The sequence below is a fragment of the Idiotropiscis lumnitzeri genome, chromosome 18 (genome assembly GCF_059441095.1).
Source record: "Idiotropiscis lumnitzeri isolate Australia: NSW breed Sydney's pygmy pipehorse chromosome 18, RoL_Ilum_1.0, whole genome shotgun sequence".
Classification (NCBI taxonomy): domain Eukaryota; kingdom Metazoa; phylum Chordata; class Actinopteri; order Syngnathiformes; family Syngnathidae; genus Idiotropiscis; species Idiotropiscis lumnitzeri.
The window spans coordinates 5,039,846-5,056,916 of NC_142408.1; the positions used below are offsets into that span (position 1 = coordinate 5,039,846).

General features: G+C 44.1%; 1 protein-coding gene across 2 annotated transcripts; it reads left to right on the forward strand.

The window, feature by feature from the left end:
• Positions 1–616: 616 nt before the first annotated feature.
• nup214 (nucleoporin 214) lies at positions 617–16,357 on the forward strand. 2 transcript variants are annotated; one of them, XM_088281732.1, is made up of 36 exons: positions 617–833; positions 1,669–1,864; positions 1,954–2,108; positions 2,579–2,777; positions 2,857–2,927; positions 3,006–3,069; positions 3,153–3,256; positions 4,007–4,113; positions 4,185–4,251; positions 4,351–4,474; positions 4,713–4,871; positions 4,956–5,352; positions 5,460–5,599; positions 5,681–5,769; positions 6,359–6,448; positions 6,518–6,667; positions 6,732–6,890; positions 7,317–7,420; positions 7,490–7,663; positions 8,132–8,220; positions 8,293–8,376; positions 8,449–8,775; positions 9,025–9,192; positions 9,401–9,512; positions 9,658–9,730; positions 9,862–9,925; positions 10,081–10,156; positions 10,353–10,405; positions 10,576–11,982; positions 12,113–12,177; positions 12,262–12,436; positions 12,507–12,659; positions 14,477–14,648; positions 15,691–15,839; positions 15,963–15,996; positions 16,180–16,357. In XM_088281732.1, exons 1-36 carry the CDS (start codon positions 792–794, stop codon positions 16,214–16,216), a joined length of 5,829 nt encoding a protein of 1,942 aa, XP_088137858.1. In that variant the 5' UTR covers positions 617–791; the 3' UTR covers positions 16,217–16,357. The 2 variants fall into 2 exon arrangements, with proteins under 2 accessions (XP_088137858.1, XP_088137859.1); XM_088281733.1 differs by having other exon boundaries at positions 9,865–9,925.
• Positions 16,358–17,071: the final 714 nt, after the last annotated feature.

Below are 17,071 nucleotides of genomic sequence, written 5' to 3' on the forward strand. Positions count from 1 at the left end.
TACAATCTCTAAGTTTTAAATTTGTAAACAGAAGTTTTTCTTACTAAATACATATTTTATTATTATTACCATCGTGTTGTCAAACTAACAATTATGTAGTTGAAATTTTGTGGGGAAACATGTTTTCGTTTGGAGAGTAGCCCAAAAGTGAGCGGTTTGGTTGTTTTGTTCCCTTTCTTGTAGTTAAATGCGGTTCTGCTTAAATAAAAAAAATAAAATAAAACAGCTAAAACCTAATCCAACATCGATTGTTCATCCTGCTTTCTTAATAGAAACAAACTTTTTTTTGTTATTATAAAGATTATAGTTATTACGTTTGAATTAAAACGCAGCAGTCCCTTTTCAGTAATTGGCACGTTTTAATTATGTCACAAATATTTTTTTTACTTCCGTGTTCAGCCTGCTTGACAGAAAAACACCGGCGGCATTTATTCGTCGTCACGCATTTGTAATTTTAATTTAGGGACAAACACAATTTTACTTTTTTTATGAATACATAGTTGATAATTGGTTATGGATGATTATATATTTTATAACAACAATTATACAACTCACAATTAATATGGTTAAAATATTTTATTGACGAGCAAGACGGTCAAACTAATCATCTCCGGCATCGATTGTTCTTCCTGCTTCCAATGTGACGTCGAAGTCGCTCTTCTGAAATCGCGCGGACGCTGCTGCGTGTTTGCATCTGTCACGCTATCCGACAAATGCGGCACGCTTCGACAATTTGACCCTCGCCGAGGAATTTTGGAATAAAACAACTTATTCCAGAAGAAGTCTTAAAAATGAGCGACGACACTGACTCGCCTCCCGAGAGGGAGATGAAGGTAAGCTCTCGTTATCTTTCGGTCTTGCCTGAACTCGTTAGCATGAGCTAGCTGGTGTTCGCTAGCATTCAAACAATCGTGTCAATGCACTCCAACTTGAATTTTTTTTTTAATGAACCATTACTCGATCGCTTTTACGGAGTTTTGCTTTTATTTTAAGCCAGCATTGAGTGTTTAAAAGTACTCGTTGCACGCTAGCTTGTTATGTTAGCTGTCTTTGACTTTTTCCCCAACCAACAACTCTCGTGTAGTGTTTTATGGTCAAATTTGGCCTGTTTGGATTTCTTACATTATAAATGTCATTCTTTCCCCCTGAAGTCTGATTTTTATTTTTTTTTTCCCCAAAGGAAAACTTTTTTTAACGTTTTGTTAACTAGTACGATTCTTGCGTGCCTTATATTTTTATGGCAATGATTCTCAAACTTATTTGACAAGTAACCCCCCCACCCCTCCAAAAAACTATCAGCGATACTGGCGGTATATTTACTTAGTATTTTTTTATTACTATTTTTTTTTTTTTTTAGCTGTCTTTCCAATTTTAATACTTATTTCCTGGACATGCATTCTTTGAACCGATGACAACTAAATTTGGTACTGGCCCTATATGTGTACCTGCACTTAAATGTAAGAAAATAGTACAAAAAGTTAAATACGACTGAACCGAACTTGCACAGCGATTGTTTTGAAACGCCCCGTTTGTGTGAACGATTGCTCAATTAGCTGTGCCCTGTCGTTGGTTTTGCAACCCACCTCTTGCAGAAAGTCAGCTTGGATAGGCTGCACCTCTAATGGGGACAATGGATGTTTTCTATGAAAGTCTGCTTCTTGCTTCCAGGACTTTCAGTTCCGTCAAATGAAGAAAGCCAAAGTTTTTGAGCCGTCAGGCGAAATGCAGAGAGAGCGCTCCAGCTTGCTCGCCGTCTCCAACAAGTTTGGCCTGACGTTTGTGGGCTCGGGCGGGATGTTCAAGGTCTACCGCACGCAAGATATCCTCGCCGCTGACAAAGAGGAGGGCAACTCCAACACAATAGGTAGAAATGGTCTTTAAGTTCAATAAAAATGGTACCTTGGCTTCGAGTTTAAACCAAATTCATCTCATGTGTTCATTTTGTGTTTGTAGTCGATGGAATATTACCACTGGTGGAGGTGAGGGTGGATTCGGTGCTGCATAACTTGGCTCTTAGCAGCGACGAGCTTACGTTGTCTGTATGCGCCGTCACGGAGGAGACTACGCTTTTCGTCAGCTTCTTCGACGTCCGCACGTTCGTTAACCAGGTAACGTGCATCATGAGACTGAATGAAAACACATTTTACATTATCGACATGATTCTTTTATATCTTCTAAGTCCCATGAAACGACAAATTAGTCTAGTGTCTGACTTTCATGTGCCCTCTGCGTTTTGATCCAACTATTAATGCAAGCAAGCAGGCGACACAACCTCCAACGTGATTAAAACATGAGAACTAATCTTCTGAAGCCCTGAATTACTTGCGCCCTCTGCTGGTAGCTGCCCAGTAATGAAATTCATCTAAACATTCACCTAAAACAAAACAAAAGATAATGAAACACTGCATATTTACCGTAAACCCAAAAATTCTTCAACATAGCATATAACGAGCGTCCGCTAGCTTAATGCTAACATAACGTTCCAAGCACCATTGTCGGGGCGGCGCCAATTTTTGGAGTAGCGGGAATTGACTCTATGCAAAGCGGTGGTTTGAACTGCATTTTGGGCTCTTTCCAGGCACGAGCGCAGAAGTTTCCTTTTGCCTCGTGGCAGCCAACAGTGCCCCCAGAGACTCTGGTGCTGGACCTCAAGTGGAATCCCGCTCAGGCGTCCATGTTGGCCATGTGTCTATCCGACGGCAGTATGTCCATCGTGGATGTTGCAGACGACGTCCGAGTTCAGGCCTCTCTCCCCGCCTCTAGCGGCGTCACGTGCCGTAAGTAAGGCACCTCACATGTTTAACCACGTCACGGCTGCAGCTTAATGTTGGCGTCTTTGTGATGTCACTTCCCCAGTTTGCTGGAGCCCCAAAGGAAAACAGGTCGCCGTGGGGAAAATGAATGGCACTGTCAGCCAGTATACTCCAGTAAGTCCAAATAATCATTTTCAAAAGAAAAAAAAAACATGATATTGCTCACCGTCATTCTGATTGATTGTATAAAAGACCCTTGAGGAGAAGAAAGTGATTCCGTGTCCTCACTTTTACACCTCGGATGACCCAGTCAAAGGTAATTTAACTTCTATATACACGTGTCTTCCATGTATGTCACTTCAAATAGTCATCGCCGCCCCTTTGTCTTTTTTGTCACAGTTCTCGACGTGTTGTGGTTGAGGACATTTTCGTTTGCTGTGGTGTACGCTGCTGCCGACGGCTCCCCGGAGACCCCACCCGAGCTCGTGTTGATCACTATCCCTGTAAGTAGCCGTGAATTTTTATATAACGTTCCCTCGCTTGACGCATCTGATGCGTTCCAAGCTCCCCTGCTATAGGTGAATTGTCATCCTAAAATGGCTTACCCTAACTACAATCCTGCATCACATTGTAGCCAAAGATGGTGAATTAATTTGCCTTTTAAGTGCTTGTTGTTGTTGTGCTAATCAAAAGTTAGTTGCCATGACTCCCATTGTTGCTTCTGCTTCTTCTTCGCACAACCAGGATTTCAAAGGCCTATTAAATTTTCACAAAAACTTTCACACACTATTACCTTCTCATTCTAATATTAAAAGTTGATATAGATTATGTAAGAAAAATGTATTATACTTTATTTAAATATTTTAAATTGCGAAAAAAATATCAAACATGTTTTTGATTATTATTTAAATACATTAAATGACAGATTTTTAAATCAAAAATAAAATAAGGTCACCTTTTACATTGAATGCACTTTTCAAAATATATACACTATACACGTATGTAGCAACATTTTTTTTGTCTAGCTCTAGAAATAATTTCCAAATGTTTTGTAATTTAAAAAAATATTTTATTATATATATTTTTAGTTTTACGTTGACATTTTTGATAAGAATATTAAAACACCATTCAGAGTTCAGTCGCATCGGTCAGTTGCGCGGTTGCCCGAACAAACAAGAACTTGGTGTCTTAATCAAAACATTATGGCTGATCCTAAATCGAGCCAAAGGTGATGGATTTTATTTTTACAACAGAAAAAGGATGAAAAAGTGGAAACAAAGTACCTGAACTTCAGCAACACCGTTTATGGCTGCTGCACGGAGCGACAGCACCACTACTTCCTTAATCACATAGAAGACTGGTGAGTGACTTGAAACCCTGATTGGAGAACTTGTACTTTGACCATTTAGTAACATGCTTTGCTTTGCTCAGGAACCTTGTTTTGGCCGCGTCTGCAGCCTCAATCGAAGTCAGCGTCATCGCCAGACAAGATGACAAGGTGCCTCATAATGTTTCCATTAATCAAATAACAGGGAAATGTATTCTGCTCTCGCTCAGCCATGTTGGCGTAGAATTTTTATTTATTTATTTTTTTAAGATCTGGGAGCTATGGATGTTGGAGGACGCTAGCAGGGCTGAGCTGCCTGTCTCTGAGACCAGTGAAGACACTCTGCCCCTCGGCTTAGCCATCGACTACACCAGCCAGCAGGAAATCCGCATTAGTAAGTGCCGACTGCTATCTAACTCATTAAATGCCATGAACAACCTAAGTCATCCGTTAGAATCAAGCCATTCCATTTCAAGTTCTAGTTGTGTCGTTTAATACATGTTGTCATTAGGAGGGATCGATATGGGTCGGATGTTTTTATACTGTATACGTATCTAAGGTTGGGCATCATTTGAATTTAGACAATTCCGATTCCTAACAAATCTCAATTTTGTTGTTTCCCTTTCTTCAAGGCGACGAGAAGACGTTGCCCCCTGCTCCCACTTTGCTCATGTTGTCTACCGAGGGATTGCTTTGTCCTTTTGCGCTGATTAACCTCAACGCCGGCGTCAAGCAGCTGATTGCAACCTGTGTTGCGCTCACAACGGAGGGCAAGAGATCGCCCAAGCCAGGTAAGAAAATCACGATTATACACCAGAGTTGTTAAAGAAAATAAGTTGTACTGGACGTTATCAATGATTATTTCGCTTCTTCAGTTGCTTTGGCAGCGCAGCCCCCCAAATCTGCCGCGCCACTCCCGTCTGCCTTCCCAAACCTCGCCGTGATTTCAGTGGCCGCCTCGGCATCTGCTGTGCCCCCCTTTAGCATTGCTCCCGCAGCCCCCGCGTCTACATCATCGTCGTCAGGCTTTGCTTTCTCCTTACCCCCCGTCAGCGGCAACTCGGCCCCTCCCGCCTTCTCCTTGGGCTCGTCCACACCTTTCGGCTCTGGGTCCTCTGGGTTTGCGTTCTCCAGCGCCAAGCCTCCGTCCGAAGCCTCCTCGGCCCCCTCTGCATTCTCTTTCAGCACCCCTTCGAATAAAGTCAAAGTCCCGACACCCCAGAACCTCGCCACTCCTTCTGTACCTACAGCCAAACTCAATTTGAGTGAAAGGTAAGACCTCTGCTAATTAATGAAAATAACTACAGCTAAAATTGAGCTGTAAACAGTCAACAGCTGTTAGTTGCGCTCGTGCTATGAACAGTGTCCGTCTTCCCAAGGTTATCAACAGCAGAAGCTCCAGCAGCCCCTCCGCCGTCTTTCTCCTTTACGACCCCCGTGCACAAAAGTGTCGTCTCAAACGGCGGTGTGCCTGCCCTGGCTGCTGTCACCACCGCCACCAAGCCAGCCACAGTGTCAAGTAAGCACTCATCTTGACTTTCACTAGTTTGTCTTCCTCCCCGTTCTTCTTCTCATAACTTATTCTTCGCTTTTATTTCAGCCCCGGTCCGTCCAGTTCAAGCAAGCACACCACCTGCCGGAGTCCAAAAACCGTCGCCAGCTCTCCAGGGTCGCATCCAAACCCCACAGGTTTGATTGTGGAAGGACAAGTACATGCTGTACTTAAGCATGAGGCATCATGTGCACTATTTTAATTCCACACTGTCAAAGACGTTGAAAGAGGTCAATTAAAACACAAAATCATAATGGAGTGCTGGCTGACTCCAAAATTAAGCGCATTGCAGTAATCTATCTGAAATGTGAAAAGAATCTGATTTTCCGATGCATAGACAAGACCTAAAAAAAAAACAAAAACACAGTGGATCTTTGACGTCTTTAGCCGTCAATGGCAGTAAATAAGTTCCGATTGGTATTTAAACAGTCCTCTTCTTCATGCTGTTCACATTTTGACACAGTGAGACCAAGAAGACCCCAAATAATTGATCCACAGCTCCTCGGGTACCAGGGAGAAGCAGCCACTGATCTTAGTGTTTATAAACTGGCCATTAAAAAGTAACATTTTCATAAGACGTCCCCTTTGACATCATCAGTACCGGTTAATGAAATTACATAACAGAAAACAATATGTTATTGTTTTGTTTTGTTTTTCATCAAAGTTACTATCGTGTCTGTGCTTTAAATTGTAACTCATACGGGATTTTCTGGCCTCCTGTTGCAGGCAGCCGGAGTCACGGTAAAGCCCGTGGAGAAGCAGCAACCTCAGCCAAAGAATGAAACGGATCCCATCATGACTGGAATACTCGAAGAGGTGAGGTTGACGTTTACGAGCGAACTTGTGTACGATTTCTAATTGTATGCCTTTTGACACGCTCCTCAGATTTCACACTTCCAAAAGGAACTGGAGGATTTTAAAGCAAGGAGTTCGATGGCCGACTTTAAAGTCGGAACCAATGAGGAGATGAAAGACCTTCGGAAAGATTCGGAGGATCTGAACATTTTCACCCTGGAGATTAAGGAAACCACAGAAGTAAGACGTTTGGGAATGTGATTTTGTTGAATAATTGGATCCATTAAAAATGAATTTCCTCCAGTCTTTGCACGGCGACATCGGCACACTGAAGACCACCTTACTGGAGGGTTTTGCCGGGGCTGAGGAAGCCAAGTCCCAGAGTGAGCTCAGCCGAGACCGAAGTTACCGACAACTGCTGTACAAAAGGCCGCTGGACCCACGCAGTGAGGAACAGCTCAAGGTGAAAATACCGGATTTGAAATCGGCTCACTCGTCGCTAACATAGCAGTTTGCATATTTTCTGGACTTCTTGTCAGAACATCACAAAGCGATGAGCTCAAATTGTCACATCACTCAGAGAACAAAATTCACATCAGTCATAGAAAAATCCTCTCCATCTGAGAATCATCCAAACGCCAGACAGCGAGCTAGAGGGTGACGCTAGCAGAATAGTCTGCATCGTCGCTCGGTTCGCCTTCTAGTCAGACGGCACATATAGATGGATGAAAATGACGGTCAATACTGGCGCCGACTGACAACGTTATCAAACTGCCGAGCTAACTTGAAAAACAAAGTTAACAATCTACATCTGCAATCCGTGCTCGAACTCAAACTGACTTGGTCACAGAAGACCCAACTCAAAATCCTTTGTCCACTTTCCATGTAGGAGATTCGCCGGCTCTACCAATACGTCATGTTTGCCGTGGAGGATGTCAATGGCGTTCTGGATGTGGAATGGGAGAAGCACTTGGAGAAAAAGAAGAAGAAAAAGTATGCACGAAACTCCCCTCGTCGTTTAGCAAATTGGCAATCGCCTGAACTGGCATTGCATCTCGGCAGACACATGGTGGTACCTGGGCGCGAGGGTCTGTTCACCACGTTGGCCAACAACTTGTACATCATCAACCAGCAGAAGAACCGGCTGGACCAGCTGGTCAACGAGCTCACCTCGCTGCACCTCTACAACAAGACGGACCCTCCCTCGACCAACCGCAACGCGCCCACCTCTGCAAGGTCAGTCAGTCGCATCACAACCTAATCAAATCGTTCCGAACGTTTAAACCCCTGGCCAAAAAGGAATTAAAATGCGCTTTCCATGTGCCACTGCATTAATCCGAACAGCGTTTACAGCCTTGTGACGTGGCGATCAATGCAAACATCTCGTGATTTATCGAGATGTTCATTTGTCTCTTGAGTACAGTAGTTGTGCTTGTTTGATTACTTTTACGAAAGCAACAGCTTGATTAAAAGAAAATGACAGAGTAGTTTAAGAAAAGTCCTCCCGTTGCAGAAGAGCAAAATAAAAACATTTTCTGGTGCTTAAGGTAAATATATTTTTTTGAGACCTTCAGCTAATGAAGTAAAGCGGACATGTTTATTGTAAAAAAAAATAATTAAAAAAAATGGACATATTTTACAACTTTTAATATTACATCAACAATCCCCTTTTGAACTTGAGGCTACACTGTTTTGTTTTGTCAGTATGGAAAGCGAGCTTGACAGTTTAAGGGATGCCCTGCTGACGGCCCGGCTGGACACCACCCCGGCAAAAGCCAAACGACCGTCACCAGGTAGAAATGAGTACATGTGACTATGTATATCAGTGACAACGGAAGAGCTCTAAATCTTTGTTTCTTTTCCAGTCAAAATATCGCCAGTTAAACAGTCCCAGCTGCGTAACTTCCTCTCCAAGGGGCACATGCCTCCTGTTCGCTCAACTGCACCAGGTACTCATTCTGCCTAAAACAAATTATTGATAAATCCCTATTGTAATCTTAATCTTCTTTTCTTTTGCCAAGCCAACCTGTCCCGCTCAGCCTTCCTGTCGCCGAAATACTACGAAGACCTGGACGACGTGAGCACCTCTTCATCCCTTTCGCAGTCCATGGAGCCTCACCTGCCTCTCTTAGAGGTGGAGGAGGAGGAGCAGGAGGAGGAGGAGGAAGAGGAGCTGCAACCCGAGCGCCTTCCCATGGCCGCTGCAACTCCTTCGTACCCCCGACACCCCACCGTGGTGAGGACCCCCTCCATCCAGCCTGGTTTCGGAGCCATCCAGTCCACACCGCTAAGCAAAATCCAGACGGTTCCGGGCCTGGGCCTCAGACTGAGCCCTATTGCGAGCAATAGTAAGTCGGATTTCATTCTTGTGAAAATCAAAAATCTTTTTTTTTTGGGCCATATATTACATCACGAGTCTCATATTACAAATTCATTCTCATGGTAATTTGAAATTTCAACATTTTTGGTAATAATTCAAAGTAATTTCTATTCCTAATCTAAATCAAATTAGATATGCAATTACATTACCTTATATTCATAACTATAATTAAATTCTTATGCTGTTCTTTCCCCGTCATTTCAAACATTCATTACAGTTCCCAACAATAAGATCAACCTTAGTGGTGCTGACAGCACCGCCCTCGCCACCAAAACAGTCAAGCATGGGGCGCCGCCCGCTGAGAGGACCGTACCTGTCACCATCCCTGCTCAGCAAGCCGCAGCCAGCGCCGCCCTTCGCAGGCTGATGGCCAATCAGAAGACGGGTAAGGCTAACATGCACAGCACCTTAACTAGAACAACCTAAGTGCTTACAGACTTTTTGGACAGAAGTTATTTGTCGAATTTTGTCAGTCCTGAAATCCACAAATATTCCAATATCTCTTGCAGTCACTGGGTGGTGATGTAGTCCTTTGGATCAACCTCACTTTTTTAATGTTTGCATTTGATGAGTTTTTTTTTTTTTTGTTGCAGCTGTCGTCAGCACCTCCTTGACAGAGTCTACCTTAAAAACCGTGCCCCAGGTGGTCAATGTCCAGGAGCTGAAGGACAAAGGAGTTCCTGTGTCAACCCCCGCAATTACCAGGTACCCTCCTCTTACACATAAAGTCTGCATCTCCTCAACGTTCTCCTTTTAAAGATAACTTGTGTTAACCAAGACCGGTAGTGTAATTATTCACGTAGAAAACAACTCGCGACTCTCACACATACCCGTTCTGTCTTCTTTGCAGCTCGACGACAGCAGACCCAGCCGCTGCTTCGCCACAGGTTCCTGCTTCAATTGCATCCGTGCTGCCCAAGCGAGTAAGAAAAAAAAAAAATCCTATTAGTGTCCCTTCGTGGTTAAGGGTGTTTGCGAGGTTCCCCGTCCACATGTTTTGATCTATGTCACCAAAGCAATTTGTCTTAAATGTCATTTTTGAAATCTTGTTCAGCAGAATCCCGGCCCAAAGCCATCCAATGAAAGCACAAGCGCTCCACAAGCGAGCTTCATGTTTGGTGAGCCCATTTGGTCATATTTTGTATTTCTTGTTTTGACACAAACAGAGAGGACAATTAAAAGTTCTCTCAAAGCACTGACTTTGTTGTTATGCCCGTATTTGGATGATTGCGATACGATATCTATTTATCATTTTGGGGCGGGTTTCATTCAGGTCAGTCCGACTCATCTGCCGCGCCTGCTAGCTCCGCTGATTCAAGTGTCAGCAAAGGTTTCTCCTTCACGTCAACGTAAGTCCACTTGGAAAGAAAAATATGTAATGTTTTTTGTTTAATGTAAATATATGTAATCAATTCATTTCAAAGGGGGATTAATCTTTTTTTTGTCTTTTTCCTAAATAATGGTTCTGGGCGAGCAACAGTGCAATGAAATTTCACTTCAAGCATCGTTGTTTTATTATTCCGACAATGACTTCTTCTTTTGCAGCCCATCAAGCTTCAGTTTTGCGTCAGTCCCACCGGCAGTTGGAATCCCACCAGGTATTAATGAATGTGTTACATAGGACATATGACACTTTCTTTTCCACAATTTTTAACCTTTCCAATTCTGTCATCAAAATGCCCCCAAGGATAAAGACCAGAGTTCCAATCGTTTATATGAAAACAATCAAGTCATTTTTACAACTCAAATCTTCTTTGTGTCTCTTCAGTGAAGGATGTGAGTGAGTTCTCCTTTGGTGGAAAGGGCAAGATGATATTCGGTCAGGCTGTGGAGGAGTCATCCAAGTCCACCTCTCCTTCCCTCCCATCTTCGGAAACGCCCGTGCCTGTTTCCACCGCAGCTTCCACGCAACTTCAACCCCCTAAAACGACCGGAGGAGAAACTTTGGGCAGTTTCTCCGGGCTCCGCGTCGGTCAAGGAGAAGAAGCTAAAGATTCCCCTGCCAAATCTACTCCTGCTAACTCCGCTTTCACCTTTGGAGGAGCTGGAATTGGCAAAGGAACGGTACAGTTCAGCTTCGGCAGCGATCAAAAATCGGCGGGAGACTCTTTGGGAGCGGACTTGTCCAAGTCCGGTAGTTTGTTCAAACCTCCTGAGACCACCCCCAAGCTGACCTTCTGCGTGACCACGTCCAATACGCCTCCCTCGGCGCTGCACACGTCTTTCAGCAGCCTCCTCGCAGCCCCTGCGGAACTAGAAGACCCGAAACCAACCCCGCAACCTTCAGAGCCCCCATCGTCGCATGAAAAAGAACCATCTCCGGAGCGTTCCGTTGAATGCGTCGCACCCTTGGAAGCACCCAAGCCTTCGCCGGATGTCGTCGCCATCAAAGACCCTGATCCCCTTCCAGATGCGTCCGTTTCAGTCTCTGCAACGGACGCAACCACGCCGGGTCCAATCACCACGGCAGACACTACCCTGGACGTCCCGTCGGCCACTCCTGCGGTTCCTGCACCCCAACTAGCTCCGCCGGTGTTCCAGGTGTCCATTTCTGAGAAGCCCGGGTCCATTTTCACTCAACCCACGACAACGGAAAGCAGCTCTTCCGCAGTGACGCCCGTCGTCAACGTGACAGCTGCCCCTGAGGTTGCTGCCAACCCGGCCGTTGCCCCTGCAGCCAGCGCCATCGGGGATAGCACCCCCGCTTTTTCCGTCGCCACCACCACTGTCACCACTGTGTTTGGACAATCTGCTGCAACTCCGCCAGTCTCCACAGCCCCCTCGGTGTTTGGCTCGTCTACCTTCGGCACTTCAACCGGGGGTGGTTTCGGCAAGTCGGTTTTCGGCCAACCGAGCGGCTTCGGCCAACCCGCCAGCAACACCGCAACAGCCAGCGGCTTCTCTTTCGGACAGTCGGCATTCGGAGCAAGTAGCAGCGCTGCTACCACCGGAGGAGGCGGCGGCCTTTTCGGAGCACCTACGCCGAGCAACGCCAGTTCCTTTTCTTTCGGCACGGGCACGAATGCCAACACGTCCAGCGGCACCAGCGCCGGACTGTTTGGTCAGAGCACCACATCTGCATTTGGACAGAGCTCCACTTTCGGACAAGCGTCTCTGTTTGGCAGTAATACCACCACATCCTCCTCTACGGGATTCAGTTTTGGTCAGCCGTCAGGTAGGTTTGATTTTATTTTCAGGCATTTTTGCCATTTGTGGGCAGAGCGCAGTATTTTTCAAAGTTATTGCTATGAGTTTTGGTAGGATTAATCCTTGGATTAACTTGAAAATAAATGGATGTACTCTAGGCTTTGGATTCTCTGCTTCGTCTGGGTTTGGCCAGCCAGCCAATACGGGCAGCGTATTTGGACGGGTAACTTAATTCTTTTAATAATTATGAAAATAAAATAAAAAATCAAATATTTTGAACTTCACATAGAGTGCGACTTTCTCTTAGCCGCAGCAGCCATCAGGTGGAGGCCTGTTCGGTTCCAGCGCCACCAATGCGGCCGTTTCCCCAGGCGGCAGCCTCTTCAGCGGCTTGGGAGGCAAGCCGAGTGAAGATGCCGCCAACAAGAATCCATTTGGTCCCACTGCTTCCCCGGGAGGGTTTGGGCAACCCGCTCAGACTGGTATGAGGCACTGCCCCATCAAGAATGTCTTGTTATTTTCAAACTTATATTTTCTTACGGTTTCCCACAGCTACACCCAGTCTCTTTGGTAGTACCGCAGGCAAATCCATGGGATTTGGACAGGCCTCCTTTGGGGAGCAGAAAGCCAGTGGGACCTTCAGTTCCGGCGCAGGGAGTGTTGCTTCCCAGGGCTTTGGATCCTTCGCCAGCCCAACGAAACCAGGTACTATCAATTTTTTTTACAATTTTATCTATCCAATCAGTAGAGAACAGTGGGGGGAAAAAAGTCCCTTCTGTGTCTGTTTTCTGATAAAACGCAACTCAATTTAATACATAAATAACTTTAAAAACAACTGTCAAAGTTCCCGTGATCAACCAGTTCATTGGCAACCTCACGCAGCACCATCTCTTGACATTTCCTCCTCTCTTATCATCTCCTTATCTGCTTCTGCGTAAGAACGGTGAGTCTGACGATCTGTCATGCTGCCGTTCGATAGGACTTGCATAGCCAACATTTTTTTCCCCTATACCTTTCTGTCGCAACCTGATGACATTCCAAGCTCCGTGGTCACTTGCCTCTAAGCGAAAAACTTCAAATTATAAAAGGTTTTTGTAATTGCTGATGCCATCATGACCATGCATCTAGTGTCTAAAATTATGAGAGCATGTCACGTGCCAACAGGTATAGAGGGGTTTTTTTTTTTTTCCCCCCCTTCCAGTGGCGTACACCATATGAATAATTTGATATAAATAAAATAAAATGGAAATACGCAAAGAACAGGGGTAGAACTCTTGAGTTTTCTTCTTTTTATGTTCTATTTCAATATTTTCAATATTTCCTAAACATAAATGACTGCGTTCAGTAACTAAATTATTCCCCACCAACAAGCCCCCTTCAACTTGAGTCTTATCAATAGTGATAGCTCGCACACTCGTCGAAATAACACGCTCGCATGAACTGATGGGACATCACACATGGACACACAAATTCACACAAGCGCTTTCTACAAGCGAGTGAGATCTTTTGGCATTTAAATAGCGGCAATTTGTAGCAGCAAATTTTATAAAGTGTTCATGCGTTGCAAATTCAGCGCAAATGTTGCTGAATGTCTTGTTGAGTCGCGCTGGACTGTGAATCCGGCGTTTGTTTGATTCGTATTGGCCTGATAGCTTCAAGCAAACAAACACGCTTAGACTGGGGATGCTGCCTAATGACCTCGTTTAAAAAAAAAAAAAAAATGCAACATGAGCTTCTATCTTTTAATGTTATCTTTCAAAGCAGCATTGTTGGTCTCATCCCTCCAGGCTCTCACCCCTCCCCTCCCTCCGTTTTTCAGCGGGATATTAGTATTTCCCCCCGGCACCCTATCGCCTGATCGCTCTGCTACGTGCAGCCAGTGTAATCTTGTTACATTAGCGCAATCAATTATTTACTGGGGCATGCTGGTAGGCGCGCTGTAATTTCAGCACACCCGCCATTAAGCCCGCTGCAACTCACACATTTCACGCCATGAGACGCTTGACAAGTTTGCACATCTTGGCTGCATACCATGAAACAAATATCCAGTAGTATTAGAGTGGTATGGGGTTTTTTTTTTCGGAGAATATTTGACAGCAATATATAAGAATTAACGAGTTTTTTTTCAAGAATACATTCTTAAAGTTATGATAAAAGACATTCTGGGAAAAACGTGTCGTTTTATGAGAACAAAGTGTTTTGTATTGTACAGTTTGCAGTGTTTTCTTTTTTTTTTTATTTGCTTCTCAGTCTGCAGGTCTCTGGTTCGAATATGTTTGTAAAATGTAATTTACAAGGGAAAACCACCATTTGACCAGAATTAAATTGAACTCATACAATAATGTTGATTGCTTGATATTTGTTAGCTAATTCTTGTGAGAAAGTGCCCAGTCCAGGTTGTGCACCTCCTCTCTTCTGACATCTGTTTCATTTCATCGACTCGAAGGACATGCCGTGTCGAAAATGGATTGTCTTACTGTTGATCAAATGTAACACACCGTCATTTGTGCTTCCCGATTCAGGCGGATTCGGCAGTGCGCCCGTGTTCGGGAGTCCCCCCGCCTTTGGCACTTCGCCGTCATTCGGCGCCACTGCGGCGTTTGGCACCAGTCCCTCCTTCAGTAACACCATGGGCTCCTCCGCCGGGAAGGTGTTTGGAGAGGGGACGGCCGCCTCCAATATGGGCGGATTTGGGTAAGCATGAGGAGTTTTCTTTTGGCTTACAGGAGATCTTCTGTTTATGACTGAATTTGACTAATACAAAAGTAAAGTTAAAAAAAATAGATTTGTGCCGGGGCCCTTAGCCTCAGTGCAGCACCCTCATGTTGTCCAACATGAAACCAACAATCCTGTCTTCATCACTATTGTGCTTCTATATCAATTTTCATGACCACCAACCCAAATTTGTGCCGGACTAGATTATTCCCCTACGATAATGTCACTCTGGGATCACGCTGCCTACGGATTAAATGGTCTCACTTCCTGTCCCACTCGCTGGGTTTTGCATACTCACGGATCCGCTTGCTGATGAGTTGATGGGCATGAGTCCTGCCAAGGGGATTATTATTTTTTTTTAAACCTTAATATTCACCCCCCTCCTCCCGATCCCCTCCCCCGTTATCGTACACACACGCACCATCTGACGCCCTTCTGCCTTTGCTAACATTTATTTGTGAAAGTCGTCTAAATATATGTTGTATGTTAGTGGGTTTAATCCAGGCTTGGGCGATTTGTCTCATCAGCCCCTCTTAAGCTCCGTAAAGTTGTACACTTTGTTAGAAAATAACCAAACATCGATTTGGCATCTAGATAGCAAGCTAGGGCGAGATGCTGATCTACACTTGAAACTCTTTTGTGTTAAACAGCACACGCAGGAAGACTCGAATGCAAGTTACCAAAGATTGTTGGTTTCGAACCGCTGCGTTAGCCAGTCGAGGGCTCAATGGCAAAAAGCTAACTCAGTTGTCGTTCGGTGCTACTTGTGACATGTGACGCACATGATTAAAAAAAGAAACCCTTTTGGTCCCAAAAATTCTGTCGATACAAGATGAGAGTTGTAAAGCTGGTTCACAGTCTACGTCTTCAAGTCGTGCTTTTGTTAAACACACCGTCGGACTGCACAGCGTCCAAGATCCAAGTCCTTCGATCTCAAAGAGTTGCTCGATTATTGGCTACGGCAGATCGTTGTTTGAATAAAAAAAAAAAACTTTTTCTTACTTTCCTCACGATGCCACAGTTTTGCTTCGCCGTCCGGTGCGTCATCCTTCGGGGCGCTAGCCAATCAGAGCGCCCCTTCGTCATTCGGGGGGCTGGCCCAGCAAGGACCTGGTTTTGGGGCTCAGCCCAGCAGCTTTGCAGGTTTTGGACAGCAGCCACAACCTGGAGGTGACGACTTTTTCTTCTTCACTTTCTTCTCAGCTTTTCGACCAGCATTTAATTGTTTGACTTGTACTGCCAATTTGTTTGTGTTTTTATATATTCTGTATAACAATGTATTTGTGTTTGCAGGCTTTTCTGGAAATACCTTTGGCGCCACGAACCAGTAAGTCTTCATCAACAGATTAGTATCTTTCTAATGGAATTGCCGGCGTGACCTGCAATGGTTTTTAGATTTCTCAGTGTTTTTGTTATTTAACATTTACAATTTATCCCCAAAAAGTCAAGGAGTATACACATCCAATTGGACTTTGAATAATGTCCTTCTCCAATTTCTTGTTTCTTTCAGATCAAATTCCCAAACGTTTGCCGGTTGGCGAAGCTAGTTTTACTGACGCCACACAAAGCCCTCAATGCTACTTGATTTTCTGCTCGCAGGCTGTTTTTCTATCGCTTGGAAGGGAAAATCAAAGACATTTATAAACAAATTTTAGATCCATTTCCTTGATTAAAAAAATGTCACATGACCAGTTTTTAATTCAGTTTTTTTTTCCGCATATATTGCTGTGTGGCTGTGATTGTCAAATATTCTTTGAAGGTAAACGCCCGACTCTTCTCATTTACAGATTTTTTTTTTTTTAAACTTACTCAGCTAGTAGTGAATGAGTTAATCATTTCATATGTGGGTAAATAATTTCTTTTAGTAGCAAATTTGATAGCCATCATTTTCATTGGAAAGCTGCGGGAAAAAAATAGTTCTGATTATTGGGACTTCAGTATTTTAGGCAGACTTGCCTCAAATGTATACATAAAATTTGAAGGGAACCATAAGGAAAACAGTATTTTCACCGAAACAAATTCTATGTTGTATTTTTTTACATGTAATATTCTTTCATGTAATTACAATAATTACCGATATAGTAATGTTTTTGTCTTACTTTTTATCTCTCTCTCTCTCAGAGCTACTTCAGTAGGTGAAAAATTGTGTGCTCGATTTTTGTCCGCCATTGAACGGACTGCGTCCGAAAGCGGAGAAAATGTTACCTCAAAAGGCAAAAAATTGCGACCAAAAGTATAATATCGGCAGATCGAGGACACAAAACACGGTTAAAAAAAAAAACCACCACACCTTCTTACCCCACCCAAAAGGCATAGCGGAAGTTATGTTTGGCGTTTGGGGAATGTCAGGGTCATTATAGGACTTGGAATTGCCACCTGCCAAAATGTGGACATTCCCAGCC